General features: G+C 31.6%; 2 protein-coding genes across 2 annotated transcripts; one reads left to right on the top strand and one right to left on the bottom strand.

Moving 5' to 3' along the window:
- The first annotated feature begins 2,890 nt into the window (after window positions 1-2,890).
- On the top strand, window positions 2,891-5,528 carry LOC116016541. Its single transcript, XM_031256857.1, has 2 exons — window positions 2,891-3,377; window positions 3,466-5,528. The coding sequence occupies exon 2, from the start codon at window positions 3,485-3,487 to the stop codon at window positions 5,150-5,152; it is 1,668 nt and encodes a 555-aa protein (XP_031112717.1). The 5' UTR covers window positions 2,891-3,377; window positions 3,466-3,484; the 3' UTR covers window positions 5,153-5,528.
- A 26-nt stretch (window positions 5,529-5,554) lies between these two features.
- On the bottom strand, window positions 5,555-12,242 carry LOC116016542 (probable cytokinin riboside 5'-monophosphate phosphoribohydrolase LOGL1). Its single transcript, XM_031256858.1, has 7 exons — window positions 12,078-12,242; window positions 11,851-11,948; window positions 11,656-11,686; window positions 11,248-11,347; window positions 10,960-11,030; window positions 7,692-7,835; window positions 5,555-5,798 (listed from the first exon to the last, which is right to left on the bottom strand). Exons 1-7 carry the CDS (start codon window positions 12,171-12,173, stop codon window positions 5,718-5,720), a joined length of 621 nt encoding a protein of 206 aa, XP_031112718.1. The 5' UTR covers window positions 12,174-12,242; the 3' UTR covers window positions 5,555-5,717.
- Window positions 12,243-18,978: the final 6,736 nt, after the last annotated feature.

Below are 18,978 nucleotides of genomic sequence, written 5' to 3'. Positions count from 1 at the left end.
CGGAAGTCATTTTCCGCCAAATGAGGCTTATTTTTCCAGTCAAATGACTTCCGTTGACTGAGTTTTCCAGTGCTTGTCAAACACCCAAAGCATGGAAAATGATTTTCGGAAATCATTTTCCGGGCTTCCAAACACATCCTAAAAGTAAACCAAAGGGAGAAAGATTAGAATTGTTGAGGTTGGTAATCAAAAGTTGAGCATCTATTTCCACAAATAATCCCATCCCAATGATTTGTCTTAAGCTAGCTTAAAGCTTCATGAACAACAACTGCTTCTACTTCCCTAGGCTACAAAGCCCCAACTCTCAAAATGGAATTAGCCGCCACAAGATTCCCTTGATGATCACGCAGAATCCAACCAATACCCATAAGATTTGAATCCATCTGGATAGATGCATCCACATTCAATTTATACTTCCTTAGAATTGGTTTCTTCCGCTTAACAGTACCAGCTCTTGCCTTTTTATTTAACTCACTTCATGTTTTCGAATGAATTTCCAATCTCTGGGGTAAGCCAAAGACAATTTCACTACCTCTCTAGGATGTGTATCAATATGCTTCCAGACCTTTTTGTTTCGAGCCTCCCAAATGCCTCAACAAATCGTGGCAAAGTGAGTAAGTTCCACCTTTGAAACTGTATGAAATTGTTGCTTTAGCCAATCAATTAAATCATCACTATTTGTACAACTCCAAGGCATACCATAGGTAGTCCACACCATTTTGGCAAAGACACAACAAAAACATGATAGTCAGTTTCATCCAACCTGCCACATAGAACACATTAACCGTCACAAGGCACATGGCGTATCTGTAACGAATCTTTCGTAGGGAGGGTAAAAGAACACAAATTCCAAAAGAAGCATTTGATATTAGGAGGTATCATTAAATCCCACATGCTAGTCCAACCTTTTCACCCATTAGGTCTACACTCACCCATAAATAATCTGTAAGCAGTCTTGATAGAATAAATCCCATTTAATTCATCACTCCAAAAGTAAAAATATCATCAAGGCATTTATATATATAAAGAAATAGGAATTTTCATAATCAAGGATTTATCTCGATCACAAAACAAATCACTCAAAATATCAGCATCATAAGCATTCAACTCTATGTTCATAAGAGAATTAACAATGATATTATGGAGATGATCATAGCAAGGACTCGTAATGAAAGGATAAACATTGTCAGGTAACCACGAATCGTCCCAAACCCTTATTGTATTACCATCCCCCACCCGCCATCTAAACTCATCCTTAAAATCGTTTGCTGCTCATTTCTCTCAATAATTTTAGTATCGCGCTTGGTTTATGCAGAAATGTAAGCAAATTTTACAGAACAGTTTGGATCATAAAGTATGCATCATTCTACTTACACTTCAGTTTCTTTTGACAATATTACTATGTTTTTTAATTTCATTTTTTATACGTATTAGTTTCATTATAACAATAACAAAGTATCATTTTAATTCTATTACAGTTTCATTTAAGAATATATGAAAGAACTAATATGATCATCACTTTATACCTAAGTTGGGTATTTTTAAAAATATTTTTATTTTATAATTTGAAAGTGACCCATAAGAAATGGTAATAATAGAGAATGAAGCATACGGAATAAGTGTAACGATAACAACAATGTTAAATTTCAAAACTTTACCTATCTAAGGCGCAGTTATTCATACGGATGTGAATTGTCATATCTAAATTGAAAAATACCAATTTTTATTATATGGACAATGATCCACACAGTTGTAGTATGGACCATATTATCAAATAATATATATTTAATACACAAATAATGTATTTTAAGTATATTAAATGTGCATTATATTAAGGAAAAATATATTATTTTGTATAATGTACATTCAGTACACGAATAATATACTTTTAGTATATTAAAAATGTACATTTTGTTATGATCTAAACATAAGTACATCACTGTGTAGATCATGGTCTTGGCCACACAATAATTTTCCGAAAAATACTTGATGGACTCATATTTTTTACTCCAAACTTTTACTCCTTACAAGTTCTTGATGTAGGCATTTTTCTGTTGACGCATATGATAAAATAACTTTTCATTGTTTGTCACATCAGAGAGTAAAAGTAAGGGAGTAGAATTTGAGAGTATGAACTCATCTAAATTAGGCCTACAATTAAGTTACATAAAGAATATTTAAAAAAAAAAAGAAGTAATTAATATCATCTGGAGTCTTCTGAGTATAGTTATTTTGTCACATTTTGTCCTAAACTTTCAAGTTAATTACTTGTGGTCCTTCAATTATTAAATTTTAAATTTTTCCTAAACTTTCACATTTCTTCCGTAGGATCACAACTGGTAAAAATTTAAAAGTTGAAGGATCACTGTTGGTTAACTAGGATTAAATGTGGAAAAAACACTATACACGGATAACGACAAATGACATTAACTAAAAAAAAAAAAAAAAAAAAGAGTTATTGTTATATGGGATCTTTCGAGAATAGTGATTTAACCACATTTAGTCTTAAACTTTTAAATTGATCACCGTGGTCTTTCGATTTTCAAATTGTTACCATATGTGGTCTAAATTACCGCTTATGGAGGACTAAAGATGGTTAAATTTTGAAAGTTGAAGGATCATATGTGGTAAATTTATATCACGGATGATAATAATTTGAAAGTTGAAAGAGTATAGTAGTCAATTTGGAAGTTTAGAACTAAAGATAGCAAAATTAAGAAAAAAAAAATTACGTTAGACAAAAATCATTGAGAAAAGAAAGCAAGGCATAACCTCGACGTCAACATATTCATGTTTCTTTGGTTCGGTGACTACAAAACCAACTTCAGTTTAACGATGTCGGTGGGATTCCACTTTGTGACGCTGATTGAAGTGTATACACCAACTCACAATTGATACACACTACCTATTGATAACTACACAGTACCAACTGAAGCAAAACACAAATTGATAATTAGCCCCCAAAACTCTCATAAATTCTGAAATTAAACCAAAACATTCCCAGATCTGTCTCTATTTTCCTCCATATTCTATAGCTTCGCCTTCCTTCAAATCTAATCAATGCATGATACATACATACAGTCATACAGTCATACAGTCCTTAAGCGCTATAGTAGCCAAATTCTGGAAACCATTTTCAAGATCCAAGCTTTCTTCGCACCCCAATTCTTCTTCCAAAAACTGTTGGAGAGAGTGCATAAACTCAATTCTTTAATTTAGATTCAGTCATTATTCACAGTCGCAACTACAAGATCCAGTGTTTCCTTCAAATCAAAAGAAGATTAAAGCTAGCCCGCCCTTGAAGTTTGAGGCATTGTCGAACTTCAAGATCCAGTTTTTCATTGATTAAAGCTGTCTATGGAGTAAACAGATCAGAGGTGAGTGAACCCTTTAGCTTCAAAATCTTCAATTTGGAAAGTTTGTGTTATCTGTGTTGTGAATGGTTTGGATTTGAACTGTGGTTAGGGCGTAGGGTTTTGTTGCAATGAGAGAACAGAATTCAATAACTGATCCAATTGGGCAAAACATAATAAAGCAGATAAGCAATGTGTGTTTCTCAGTGTTTGTGTTCTCTGTGCTTATCTTAACTATGATTGCGGTTACATACCAACCCCCTGATCCCTGGGAATCTGCTAGAGCCCTGACTAGGGTTTTCACCGAGGTCGGAAATGCCACGTTTAAGACCGACAATTCTGTCCTGAAAACCGGTGAGGATCTCATTGACACTGCAAGTGCCCCTTCCCCTGCGTTTACCATTGTTCCAATCACAGAGGATACAATTGAGAAATCCGAAGGGAAGCTCCCGAATGCGACTTTAAAATCGAATTGTGCAGATGGGGATTCGATCAATTGCTCGGATCCTAGAGTCATGTTCACCATTGAGAGGTTTAATTTCAAGAGGTTTAAGTCCCTTGTGTTCTTGGATTACCAGGCTCCAGTTAATGGATCTCGCCCCAATGAATGTGATGTTGCCTGGAGGTATAGGAACAAGAGAGAGAAGTCGTGGAGGAAGTATAGGGATTTCCGGAGGTTTAGGATTGGATATTCCAGCAATTGTAGTTATAAAGTGACTTACGCTGGGCGATGGCATTCGGGGGCAAATGCTCGTCCTCCCAGGGTTCAAGCTAATAATACCGCTAGACCTGGCCCGAAAGCAAAAATCGCTCCGCCAGTTCGGGATGAGGAGATCAACGATACGATCCCCGTGCTAGCATCGGGTTTAGCTTTTAGAAATGGGAAATACTTGTACTATTCTCGTGGCGGTGATCGTTGTAAAGGAATGAATCAATTTCTCTGGAGCTTTCTGTGCGCTCTGGGTGAGGCTCAGTACTTGAATCGGACATTTGTGATGGATCTGAGCATCTGTTTAGCGTCTACTTACACTCAGAGTCACAAGGACGAGGAAGGGAAAGACTTCAGGTTCTACTTCGATTTTGAGCACTTGAAAGAAGAGGCGTCGATTGTTGATCAAGTAGATTTCCTCACGGATTGGGGGAAATGGGACAAGACGCACAAGAAGAAAATCCCCGTAAGAAAGGTTGCTGGCTATAAAGTCACACCAATGCAGCTCAGGAAAGACAAGAGCACAATAATATGGAGACAATTTGATGCCCCCGAGCCTGAAAACTATTGGTATAGAGTCTGTGAAGGCCCCTCGGCAAAGTACATCCATAGACCGTGGCATGCGTTGTGGAAATCTAAACGATTGATGAACATAGTTACTGCAATTAGCGGGAGTATGGATTGGGACTTTGACGCTGCTCATGTTGTTCGAGGACAGAAAGCCGAGAATAAGGAGTTATGGCCCCATTTGGATGCTGATACATCGCCAGATGCGCTCGTTGAAAAGATTCAAAAAATGGTTGTGCCTGGAAGGAATCTGTATATCGCCACAAATGAACCGTTCTATAATTACTTTGATAAATTGAGACCTCACTACAAGCTTCACTTGCTCGACGATTACCAGTATTTGTGGAGCAATACGAGCGAATGGTACAACGAAACAACCCAGCTGAACGGTGGACGCCCCGTTGAATTTGACGGATACATGAGGGTTGAAGTAGACACCGAGGTTCTTTACAGAGCCAAGACAAAGGTGGAGACGTTTTACAACTTAACCAAAGATTGCAAGGATGGGATCAACACATGCTAGCTAGGCAGGCTGCGTATCATTTGTGAGTTCATATATATACCATTTAGCATGCTTTTTGGCGTATCCAATTTTAGAATTTATCAGGGTTGTTATTAGCGTGGAAACTAGAATTTATCAGGGTTGTTATTAGCGTGGTTTTTCCATCGATCATATTGATTGTNTCCCCCCCCCCCCCCTTCTGTCATGACATATTTGTACAATATATTCAGTTTTCTTATACCACCTGGATGTGTATGAAATGCGGTTATCTGTTTCCTCTCATCTTCATTTGCTCTTTTGTTCTGTAACTTGTTGCAGTTCCCCAAACTTCATTGACACATGAGAAACCTATGCTATAATACAGTTCCAAGCCATGCTAGATTGCATCGCGTTTTATTCTTTCTTCGGCTTTGGAAGAGTTTATGATGAGAATAGTAAATTTTTCCCTTCAGAGAATGAAGTACTTCTTTGTGTGTGTGTGTTGTGTCCCTTTCAACTGCATTTTAATGTTGTTGTGAATCAAGAAGAATTTCATACACAGTGCAAAAATAAATTTAAAAAAAAAACACATGAAGCTAGCTAGCCATTAGCTACATTCTCTACTTCCAGGACTATCTGCATTCCAGCTCCCTGATGATGCTACTTGATCCTGAAATGGTTCATACTCCTGCATTGCACAACATAGAAATGTGGTAAGTGTAAGGGTGTTCAATTAACCGAACCGAATTAATCATAAATTTTAAAGCTTTTTATTACCGAATTAATTGAACCTAAATTTTTTGCAGTTAACCGATTAACTGACATTTTTTTTAGCAATTCTTAAAATTATAAATAAAAATTAACATTACCAATTACATCAATACCTATAATAATAATAGGGTCACACTTGTGTGGATCCGTCTCATGGATTCTTATTCGTGAGACGAGTCGGTTAGGTTGAATCAACATGCAAATGTCATACTTATGCTCAAATGTAATACTAATTAGAAATAAAATTTTTGTCACTTATAAGGAAAAATGTAATACTTTTGAAGAAAAATGTATAGTAATAATTTTGCATTTTGATATAAAAGTATTATATTTTCCATCAAAAGTAATGTTACCCAAGGAAAAATATAATACTTTAAAATTGAAATGTAAAAGTATTACATTTTCCCTTAAAAGTATTATATTTACCATTATAGGTAACAAAAATTTTATTCCTGATTAGTATTACATTTGAGCATATAAGTATGACATTTGTGTGTATAAGTATAACATTTTAACATTGACCCGACCTGACCCAACTCACGGTGAGATGGTCTCACACAAGTTGTTGCCATAATAATAATAATAATAATAATAATAATAATAATATACAAAAACAATACAATAACAACGCATATACAAGCACAAATTTAAAAAGTTTAAGTATAAATAATACTATAATAGCCAATCAATATTTTCAAATAGAATTAAGTCCATTAACTAAAATTTTATAAAACCTTTAACCATTAATCAAATTAAACTATTTTACTTAAAAAATGATTAACCAAAATTCTTTAATTTGGTTGATTGATCGAACTTTTACCAAACTTTCCACACCTTAGGTAAGTGTCTGCAGCAGTAGGCTCCATCAAATCTTATCAGTTTTTAGTTTGGAAAATTATTGACTCTACAATTAACAATGAAGTATCATAACACCCTTAAATAAATAGATATACTATGCACTCTCTATACATATGAACTAATAAATCACTCTACTCAAGATTATTTTATATAGAAAATCGACCCCTTGATCTCATGTTGGGAGTTTCACAATCATTATATCATATGTTATGATCTGCATTCAAGGTAGACCATGTACTCATATAGAAGTTTATTTTGAATTCAATGTTCATTTTTTAAGATTTAATTTTAATTTACTGATCAGTATACTACCTAAATATGAACATTTAGTATACTAAAATGAACATTTATCAGTAGTCTATAATACAATGTGGACTATAATCCATAGTATAATTTGCTAAAGTTTTCAGGACTTGGCTTGTGGCGGAAGATTATTCACTAAAGGTGTGTTTGGTTCATGGGTTAGACATAAGGAATGAGAATGAAAGTCATATATATGGTTTGGTCGACAACTTTTAAAACATAGGTATATGATTTGATTACCTTATAATTACAAAACTCATTATCTAATTTAAATAAGGCATCATTCCATTAATTCAACATTATCCCTCCTTATTTCATCGTCTCATTATTTCGTCACCTCATCACTCGTCTCTCCTCACATCATTGACTTTCTCATTGCATTGCCTACTCGATCACTTCATCGCCACTCTTACGATAAATTGCATTGATTTTTTGTTTTGTATTTTTAAAACCTTTATATCGATTATAGGGTCATACATAACCAAATATCAATGTCAAATTCACTTTACTACCAAACATGCAAAATTCTTTCATAAAAACTCATTCCAATTACCAATTATTCTATTCTCATCCTGATTCCGATTTTCATGTTTGAACGAAGCACACCCTAATATTGTGTAAAACCATGAAGTTGTGATTAAGTTATTACCTCCATCTTGTGTAGGAGTTCTCCAGCATTGGTTGCTGATATCACAATGTTTCTTGCTGATGGCTTAATAAAACCTTCTTCTACACCCTTGTCGAATAATCCCAGTAAGCAATCATAATATCCGTCGATGTTTAGAAGTCCAACCTGTTTAAGGAAAATATTTCATAAGAAACGTCTATTTACCAAATTCACATTATTGAGGAATAACCGATGGTATTTCGTTCAATATTTTAATCAAATTATAACTCATATATACTATAACTTTGAAATATTTTACTTGAATTTCAATGAAATTCATCCCTAATATGAAATCCGAGTTAATTCTAGGAATGACCCCTTAACTATTGACATTTATCAAACTTTCTCTGATTTTCAATTGTACCATATATAGTCCATTGACTATTGACATTTACCAATTTTCATTTTAATCATAAATGGTCCTTTGACTATTAATTTTGTTTCAAATTTGATTCTCTAGTTAAATATCAATTTAATAAACATTAAATTTAAGGGTAATAATGTAAAAATTTTAGTTTTTCGCATTCGACTAATGATGAACTCAATGTATTAAATTTACGAACTTAATTTGTTCATCTCAATAAGCCAATTTTTTTACATTATTATTCTTAAATTTAATGTTTTCTAAATTGATATTTAACTAAATGACCAAATTTAAAACAAAATTAATAGTCAATGAAACATTTTTGATCAAATTGAAAACCGAGGACAGAAATTGGTAAAGATCAATAGTCAAGGAACTATTTATGGCCCAATTGAAAGTCGAATGGTAAAATTGATAAATATCAATAGTCAATGGACCATTCTTAAAATTAAGTATATAAAATCCTTTTCGAGATTCATGGTTTAATTCAAATAATTTAAATTTTGCTTGTTGAGCATATCATATATAAACATAAGTGTGCAATCCAGCTATCAGCTTAGACTTTTAGGTGAATGTAAATAAATTGAAGACACAAAACATGATAACTACATGCACATGCACATAACAAGTTAACTGCACAAACATAATATGCATTTAACATGTTATATATATGCAGTTAACATATTATGTGCTTTTAATTTATTTATAAACACATAATTTATTAACTGAAAATACATAATATATTAGTTACAGACACATAATTTTTAGACAATGGTCCACAGTGCAAAGTGACATTGTTCCATGATATAGCAATTGTATAGAATACTATTCGGCCAAACTTTATCATAATTACATTTAGCCATTTCTTGTTGTGCTTTAAAAAATTAGATTTTGGGAGATAGATTTCGACTCAATACAATAACAAAGGAATATTATTATTATTATTATTATTATTATTGCATATACATGAAGATTTGAACATGTGACCGTTTACAAAAAAAAAATTATACACTTATATCACTAGATTATAAAGTTCAAATTACATGTTCAGATTTTATTAGTGGAAGAAAAAGAAAAGAATAAAAGCTGTACTCTACTTCTTCTCTATATGAATTAAAGTATTATAATATTAGTAGAAGTTTAAAAAAAATAAAAAAGTAACTAAGAGAATGTATAGATATATGTAATATGTGTGTGCATTTTATGTACGTAGTTGTCAATAAAAATTGAATTTATGTTACTTAATTAAGTGAAATGAATTGTTAATATCAACTTAACCCCGTTTGCTTCGTTATTCGTTTAGAGTATCAAAAAGGACTTGCTTAGACTTTTAATTAATTACCAAATTAAAAAATTTAAACAAATAAAAGAGGAAAAAAAAGAGTGACAAAAGCCTCATGATTCGTTAAAAGTCAACATCACAAGTTGAATATTGGAATTTGATTAAGCTTTAATACATTTTTTATTTACAACTTACACCTAATTTGAGGGATCTGTTTGCTCTTCCCCAAATAATAATTAAGCAATGACAACAAAAGACTTAATTTTATTTAGGCATTTTATGTATATAAGTATATATTAATTAATACATTATTGTATAACTAATATGGAGTTAAAATTAGTGATGATATCATCCATTTTAGAAAGATTTTGTTCCCACAAAAAACAGGTATTACATTATTGTTAAGAAAAATAATTCCGGATTTGAATTGGTGTGTAGCCACTAGCCAAGATATGATCAACGCAGATTAGGAGAGCATGTGACTCTAATGAGAATATTGGCCATATCTTTAGTGATTTAAGATATATATATATATATATAAAATAAGGGAGAGTGATCACATTAATTGACAACCAGTCTGAAGCGCCTAGTGGAAGTGTCTTTAATTTCATGCATTCGATGGGCACTGCACGTGCCTCCCACATGCATGCATACGTTGTAATCTTTTGTTCTTTTTAACTCAAAAATTATATTTTTTTTTGTAAAAAAAACATGAATTTTCTCTTTTATCTGTCACCTCACCTTCTATTTCTTTCAACACAACATAAAAACTTTCAAAATTAAAAATCATAGTTGAGATGTTCTCAAAAAAAAAAAAAAAAAAAATCATAGTTGAGAGTTTTCTCAGTATGGCATGTACAAATAGAAATAAGGCTTGGACTATAATTGGTAAAAGATTAACAATAATGCTACATTTTGTTTAAAAAATCATTTAATACTGGGTTATTATTGTTTTTAATTTAATTATTTGTTATATGTATGATTATTATGTAAATTTTATTTACTCATCGTAGAATGCCACATAATAGAAAGTTACTCTCTTAATTGTGGAATTAAGTATTTGATCAATTCCTTGAAGTTTGGTGTACGTAAATGATTACTCGCTTAACAGTGGAATATAATAAAGCATTTGAATTTTTTTTTAGAGGAAAAGTATTTGAAAATTATTTATGCAGATTCAACCATCTAAATTTGGAACATTTTATTTCCATTCTTTAGCAATCACAAAAATATAATGTTTCCTTGTTATATTCTTGAAAAGATTTTTTATAAAAAATAAAAAATAAAAAAAGAAAGATTTTCTAGATTTAATTTTCCCCCACAATCTCTCTACCTAGCTAGGCCCTATCCTTATAATTGCCAAAGAGATCATATACCCTATCCTATCATATCATATCATATCATTTCATATATATGTAGAACATAAAATATTCCAAAATTATAAATATATACACAAAACACATACTTTAATCATATGTTAAATTTTTAGTTGAAATAAAATGCATACTTCAATTTATACACAAACTGAACAAGCAAATTGTATCGGAATAAATTAAAATATAATTAGAAATTAAAGTAGATAGCTAACTAGCAGAAGGTCTTACTGGTTTGTCATGAATACCAAGCTGAGACCATGTTATCATCTCCAGCATCTCTTCCATAGTTCCATATCCTCCTTCAATCCAACACCAAATCATATTTAATTACAAGCTAATTTAAGTAAGGTTCTTTATATATATATATATATATATATATATATATATACATATAATTTGCTGCTTATGTAAAATTGGTTGGTTCATTCATTATATTCATCAAATTAAAAACACAGTTTATAAATTGTCCAATAATAATTTCATGTATGTTAAGGTTGTTTATTAGGGTTTGGTTACCAGGAAGCGCGACAAAAGCGTCAGCTCGGCGAGCCATCTCAGCCTTCCTTTCGTGCATATCAGACACTATTAATACTTCTCCCACCGCATGTCCCGATATCTGTTCTATTATACTATATATTAGCAATATTAAACATTTTCGGAAAGTTACAGCTTTTAGCGAAGACTTAATTTTATTATCTTATAAACTGTCATCACATTTTCTAGAAAAAGGCCACTGAATTTGGTCTTTCACACCGACCTCCACCGAAAAATTCCTTAATCACCAATTGATGGACTTGTCATTTTACTGACCTCAGCCCAAGAAAACATTTTTTTGTCTAAATTAAAATTAGAGGGTGCATATACATACATACATGTATGTATATATGCACTTGTGTAAACAAGGATAATGAATGAAATTGATACCTCTACCGGAACAAGAGCTCTTGGGATAACTCTGAAGATTATATATATGCAACATGAAAAAACAAAAATAAATATAAATGACTCTATTAATAATTTTCATTTATTCTTTGTGTAAATCCCTTTTAAAGATTAGTAAAATAAATAAGTAAAACAGTGATAAGTATGAGAAATTGAAGTTTGTATGTGTTACTATACCCAGTAACATTACAGCCACCATCACGAACAGTCTGAGAAACCAAACCCATAAGACCAATACTTCCCCCTCCATAGATCAGATCGATTTTCCTCTCCACCTATAATAATATAATAAATATGTAATTACATACATACATACATATATATAAAGATTTTGTATATATTTGATAAAAATTAATCACAGAAATAGAGGTTGGAGGTGGGGTGGGGGATAGATAGATGTTAACCAGTTCTCTTCCAAGATGAAGAGCAGCAGCACTGAAGATTTTCCTGTTGCCTGGATTACTCCCACAGAACACACAAATCTTCTTGAATTTTCCCATTTCTTTGTTGATGATGATGATCCCGGCCTTCAACTTTATGGGTGGGTCGAGGTTTCTCCTAGAAAGATAGAGAGTTCACTTTTGTGATCAAAACATGTTTACTCTAATTGATGTGATTATATACACGTTTGTAGGGTTAATTATTGGGTGTGCCGCCGGATGCAGAACTATTATCCTCTACTTAAAAACTAATAATAAAATGAAAAAGTTTTTTATTTACCTCCAGTAAAATTATTCTTTGACATGTATGTCACGTCATGATTCATTAAATATTATATTACGAGATTGTGTATTTTAATTGTCTTTTTTGTATCTAAGTATTGAGTTGATTAATTTTTTTTAACTAGTGATAAGATCAGTAAATTCATGAGCATTATGAAAAGGTGATTAACTCATTATCACGTAGAGTTGACTTGTTTATAAGAGCAAACCAATGGTTTTTAATTTGAAAAATAGTAGTTTTACTCTATAGAGTATAACTCTCACAAAATATTTGATATTTATTAGATGAAGGAAAATGAATGAATATTAAAAAACTATGTCCTACCCCATTTTATTAATCAATCAAAATATGAGACATAGTATGGAGTAAAAAATAGAGTAGAAAATGAGAGTCCATGTAGTATTACTTGATCAACTCTTTGAATTTTTAGCAAGTTTTTTTTTTTTTTTAAATATTTTGTTGGGTCCATGCCCCCCCCCCCCTAATATATATAGAGAGAGAGAATTTTGATAATCAAAATTCTATATGAGTCAATTGGCAACCACTCTAATGCACGTATTCGAGCAAGTGAAATGCACGCGCTTTGCTAGGCGCCCTACATAGGCTTCTTTTCTTTTCTTTTCTTTTTTTTTCTTGACAAAATACCGAACACGGCAGAAAAGCTCAAATTATCTATTTATTCTCTTTTCTCTTCTAAATTAGCAAAAAATTATGAAAACTTTTGAGAAAATCCATATTGGAGATGACTTAAGTAATCACTAAATATATATATAATCTTACAGAGGCTTTTTAATTGAAATATATATATATGTATATACATACATGTGTATGTACATACATACATGTGTATGTACATACATACATACATATATATATATATATATAAAATCTTACAGAGGCTTTTTAATTGAATAATTAATTAATTACAATATGTGATATGATGTCCAGTAACATTTTATATATACTCTATTTAACATTTGATCAATGTACTATTTTGGTGATTAGTTAATAATTTTGTCCTTTATATACACACTTGATCTAATCAATACTTTTTGCTGTCTGCGTGCTATTTATTTCTATATTATTAAAAAGCAAGTAAAATGGCAATCAGTGTAAGAATGACCTGCATGACATGTAGGCAAGCAAGGGGTGGGTCCATGGGCCATGAGATGAATAACTCATTTTTGCCACCACTTTTGATAAAAGTCAGAGTGGATACTCTCATTTAATTTCATTTTCAACTTAATTATTATTTAATATTTTGGTTGGTGCACCAGCCACCAGCAAATGACAAAATTAATGCCACTCTTCTCTTCCCTCACCTTCTTAATTGGAATTTGGTTGTTGATTCATCTCCTTTAAAGATGTCAATAGAGCGGGGCGGGACTAGAGGCATACGCCTGTTCCCGTCCTCAACTTTTTCTTCCATTTTTCGTTCTTCTCTCAATCTCTGCTGAGAAAGAAAAAAAATCTTCCCATCTTATCCTCAAAGGAAATATCGGAGGACGGGGAGTTCTCTTCCCCATTTATAAATTATAAAAAAGATTAAAAAAATTTAAAATATATATTTAAAAAAATAACTCATATATATTCATCTTCAACTTAAAGTACTACGAAGTTTACAAATTTTACAATTAAGCATGTTTTTTTTTTTTTTTTGAGAACATCAATTAAGAATGCTATATATCTCCTATTTTTATCTTCATTTTTATTGTTCTTGCTGAAGCAGAGAGCCAGATTTCACGTTAGCTAGGGGAACCATTGATGTCCTTAATCTCCTTTGTAAAATAATTGCTATAAGCAAAGCGCCAAAGCTAGCCTACAAAATAAAGGTTTGATATTAAGTCTAATTTGATACCTAGTAGCTTAGTCTATTGCCTTTCCTAGCTAGCTTAATCATACACCCATACCCCTATATATGGGAGACTAATATAGTTATATATGTTGTCTTTTGCAAATTAATTGCAGATTCCATTGAGTGCCCGGCCTAGTCAACATCTACTTACCAAATCATCTTCTTCACTAATTGGATTTCTTATACTGGTTTTGATATTTTGATAGGTTCCTTACCAATAACTTGTAATTCATTTTGATAAGTTCCTTACCAATAACTTGTAATTCAAGCGCGCGAGAGGAGCTCAATTAAAATTTTAAAGTCACACCTTATGAATATAATAATATCTATTAAAAGAATTCTGTTATTTTAAAATAGGTTAGAATACAAGACAGAGAAATAATTTCAGTGATAGTGTTTAATTTGACCTTATGTTTATCAGATAGAGCATTATTAGCGACGGATACATATCTCTAATATTTAAGTTATATTGTGATTGTTGCGTATATTAGTGGGTTACCCATCATGTGACTGATGTAAGTCAAGCAAGCTTGATAGAGCCATGGAATCCCGGAGCCCATTTTACTGAGAAAGTATTGGCCCAAGTGGAGTGCCAATTTTTATTGTCAACGAAAGAAGGAAGCTTAGAGCAAAATAAATAAAGGAAGTATTGTCAAAGAGTTTGAACCTAAGATTTTCAACATAACAACACAAGTTCTTAACCACCAATCCACTCAAGATCTTGTATACTAAAGGGCAAGAAGCTCCACTTGTCCATGAGAGTGCGCGGGAAACAAAGTAGTGGGAGGACACGTGTATGGCCAAGAATGAAGGTTGTCCGATGCCTTCCATTTGTCAACGATCTGTGAGTCCTACAACAATATAAATAAACACCCTTCCCTCCACTTAAAAAGCATTTATTAGCTCACTAAATGCCCCATGGTCCATTGGTCTGTGTCTTCTCTCTCCTGCCGGCACGCCAAGTTTGAGTCATGTTGGTAACATATTTAGTTTTGTTTTATTTGTTAGTCCTTTAGCTTGTGTTATTTATTATTGGGCCGCCATTTTGGGCTTTATTCAATTCCTTAGGGTTATACGGAGTAGTATTTATTATTTATGTATTATTTGGGCCACCGTTTTGGGTCAATATCTCGAGCTTTGTACGTGTTATTTTGGGCCTAGCACCCCGGGTAATAAAGCTGCTTTCTTCTATCTTACCCACCCTCTAATCTGTAGCCCTATACCCGGTTTATGGTGGACTCAGTCCCAATAAAACCATCAACGCTTAATCAGAGTTTTTTGACTATCTGGTTGTTATATCCTACTTAAAATCAATTGTTAATAAGTAAGTTGATATTAATCATTTAACCACATCTTCCATAGTAAGTCACAACACTGTACCGCATCTCAAATCGAGAAGGGACTAAACTCGAACAACTCGACCGGTGCCCAATCATTGCAATTGTGTATTTTATATATTATACATCTCATTGAAAATCTGTCTAATTTCTTTTTTTATATAGAGAATTATATTGTGGCCAAATGATTGAAACGTAAGACCATGCTACACCTTTCCTTGCATAAACAAATCCAGATGATGATGGCTATTACACAGGAGTAAAGTGAGTAGGATTTATTCAATGTACAATTTTAAATAGTGATTGTGGCTATCGATAACCACCTCACCTAAAAATTTCCAGATGATGATGTTTAATTTTAGTATTCAAATAAATTTTTAACGTTTTAGTAACACCAATATATATTTATCACATGAATGTTGTTTTCACAAAACACCTAACTAAATGTGACATGTAGTACAGTATATTTATTGAGCTTTATGCGTGCTCTACTATAAATACCTTATAAAATTTATTGAAATAAATATGTTATTGCATAGTTATGATTGTTTGAATTATAATCATGTACGGATTAATTTCTTAAAGCAATTGTTTTGCTATAAATTTATCATATCTAGCTAGCTCCATCATATATCATTTGATTTATTTAAAGTGAAGGAAAATGAAATATCAATTGCATACAAGGAACCCATAAGGGTGTTATTATGTTGATGTGAATCTTTTTTTTTTTTTTTTTTTTTTTCAAATTGCACCTTCTCCAAAGGCTCCATCACTCCTATCTGAGTATAGGAGATAAATTTAAAGATGTGCTTCAATTGACCCAAAACAAAGCTAATTTATTAATCTTTGGTAGAATTCTTTTTTGTTTTTTAACCATATGTCTTGGGTGAAACAATCTTAAAAGTTGAAAACGACCCCATTACCATATGAGATATGTGATTATAATTTATTGACTAAGAAAACCTAATCAATACTCTATTAGTATGAAATATTTTAGATCAGATGAATACTCAAAAATAATTTGTATCGACCAGATTCAAAGTCGTGAATTATTTTATTTTATATTTACAAGAAATATGAATCAATCAAATGCATCAATGGGCACACTATATATTTAATTTGGCTCCCAATCCTTTTTTTCCCTTTAAACAAATGCATTGAATTGCTTTATATTTGACCAGTCAGCACTCATAATTATATGGATCCTTATATTAATACTGAGGGGCAATCAATCTGAGAAGATCATTATGCACTAATAAATTGCATTAGGGACACTAAGATTCCCAGGACGGCACAATCTCAAAGTCTAACTTTTTCTATGTGTTGGCAAACTTGGAAAGGATATGTAAATGCCCCTCAGTGCACACATTTCCATCTCAGCTATGATGCAATGCAACTAATCACTAATAAGTTCCAAGGCGTGCATTAGAGATTATGATGAGAGAGGGGGCCATGCATAATGCATCCACTTCACCAACCACTAATAATCTCATCATACGAAAAAATATACAAAATATAATAAATGAAAAAATTAAAGATAAATTTTGAACCCCCCTACTATTTAATCAGTTCCTCATAATCATTTTATTTATTTTATTTTGGGAGAGATTCCATTTTAATTAATATTTTATACAAGCTCCAACTCATTTAATTCGAATTTCATATTAATGTTTTTCCTAATTTAAGAATTGTTACTCGATTGTTTCGAAGGATGATCGAATGAGTAGAACATAATTCTTGACTTCTTTTTGGATATTTATATAATAAATGGTTGAAATTATATGTTAAGATATGTCTATTAGAAACATATATAATATTTTGGTGTTGTGGAATTGAAACTATTATTTTATGCTTGGTATAAATTTTATTACTTGTTCATCAATAATGTTGGTTACTGAGAAGAATTATGTTGCGTTTGGTTATGGAGTTTTGTATTTTACTATGAGATTTTATACTGATTACTATGTTTGTGTCCATACTTTTGTTATCCTATTACTATTGGATTCAAATCCTTGAGTAATTATAAAACTTATTATCCTTTTTATCCCTGACTTTTGAACAATAATGGAATAAAATCTGAGGAAAAAAATAAAAATAAAAAAATAAAAAGATCATTTGTTCATCAATTAAATGTGCATGGAACTTTAATATATATATGTTTGCGAGCGAGCACACTTAATTTAATTATTTAATTATTTACCACGTACAAAACAAAGATACTTCTTATACTTTATCTTCTCTAGTTCATACTTGAATTGAAAAGATAAATTCTTCTATTCATGAGATAAGATCTATTGATCCTTTTCTTCTTGTTTTTTGATAACTCAGATTTTCCATGTTTGCAAAACTGTACTATACTTTGGATCCCATGAACCCATCTTCAGACACAATATATATAATATAGTTTCAATTCGAATTTACATCCTCTTGTTGGAAGCAAGTATTAAGTGAGACTTTTCAACCACTAATCTAATTAATGACCAGTGGGTATGATGCATATTTTCTAATGCATCTCTATTGGGCTAGTTTTATTATATTTATGCATATAATAAATTCTTCATCAGGTTTACATATATTTTATATGTGAATAATTTAAATACTAATTTTAAATTATTGCTACCATTATGAGAATAATGATACTAGAAGTTACAAAACTTTTTGTAATCTCCTTAGCTTCTTTAATCTAGGTATTAAGAGAATAATAGATGGGATGTTTGATATATGCGGATAAATACTAGAATTTTCATATCTTGCCTTACACAATTCTGGACTAAACTAATGTACTGGAAAGTTTAGAGGAGTTTCATCGACTAAAATTTCAAGTAACACTCTTGAGTAAATTTGTAAATATAAAAATATTTGGGTATTAATTCTATATATATATATGTATATATATCATAAAATTTTTCTGTTTGGTTCGGTTTTTCATTGAACTGAACTGAAATCATTCACTTTATAAAATATAGAATCGATATCCATTTTTAATAATAAACTAAAACCTAATCGTTTAGTTCGGTTTCTATTCGGTTCGAATAACGTGAGCCGAAATGCCCACCCCTAACCAAAAAGTTACAAGTTGGTCGGACTATTGATTCTATAAGAATTTTACTAGAAGATTACATGTAATTCTTGGTTTGAGCTGGTCAACTATGGGTAACCTAGTTAAGCTAGTTTATTTCATTGTGGTCCTTTGTCGATTAGGGTCACAAGGCATAGTTTTTTCAATGCACACCCTCGACCATATAGTGGCTGCGAGTTTCCTTCGTCACTTAAAAAAATTATTATTTATTTTAAAAAAATAAACATTACAAATAATTTTACTTTTTAAATTACTATTCTAATAAGAGTTAAAGTAAAAAATTATTCAAAACAACAGAGAAAAAAATACTT

The sequence above is a fragment of the Ipomoea triloba genome, chromosome 4 (genome assembly GCF_003576645.1).
Source record: "Ipomoea triloba cultivar NCNSP0323 chromosome 4, ASM357664v1".
In the NCBI taxonomy this organism is placed as follows: Eukaryota; Viridiplantae; Streptophyta; class Magnoliopsida; order Solanales; family Convolvulaceae; genus Ipomoea; species Ipomoea triloba.
The sequence above is the reverse complement of the archived record's forward strand: the minus strand, read 5'-3'. Positions and strand labels throughout refer to the sequence as shown.

Bases quoted from the DNA above. Each gene is read 5' to 3' on its own strand.
- LOC116016541 (XM_031256857.1), top strand. From the start codon at position 3,485: ATGAGAGAACAGAATTCAATAACTGATCCAATTGGGCAAAACATAATA.
- LOC116016542 (XM_031256858.1), bottom strand. From the start codon at position 12,173: ATGGGAAAATTCAAGAAGATTTGTGTGTTCTGTGGGAGTAATCCAGGC. The intron at 11,031-11,247 runs GTAACCAAACCC...GTTGGATTGAAG, and splicing joins CGCTTTTGTCGCGCTTCCTG to GAGGATATGGAACTATGGAA. The intron at 5,799-7,691 runs GTAATAACTTAA...TGTGCAATGCAG, and splicing joins AACTCCTACACAAGATGGAG to GAGTATGAACCATTTCAGGA.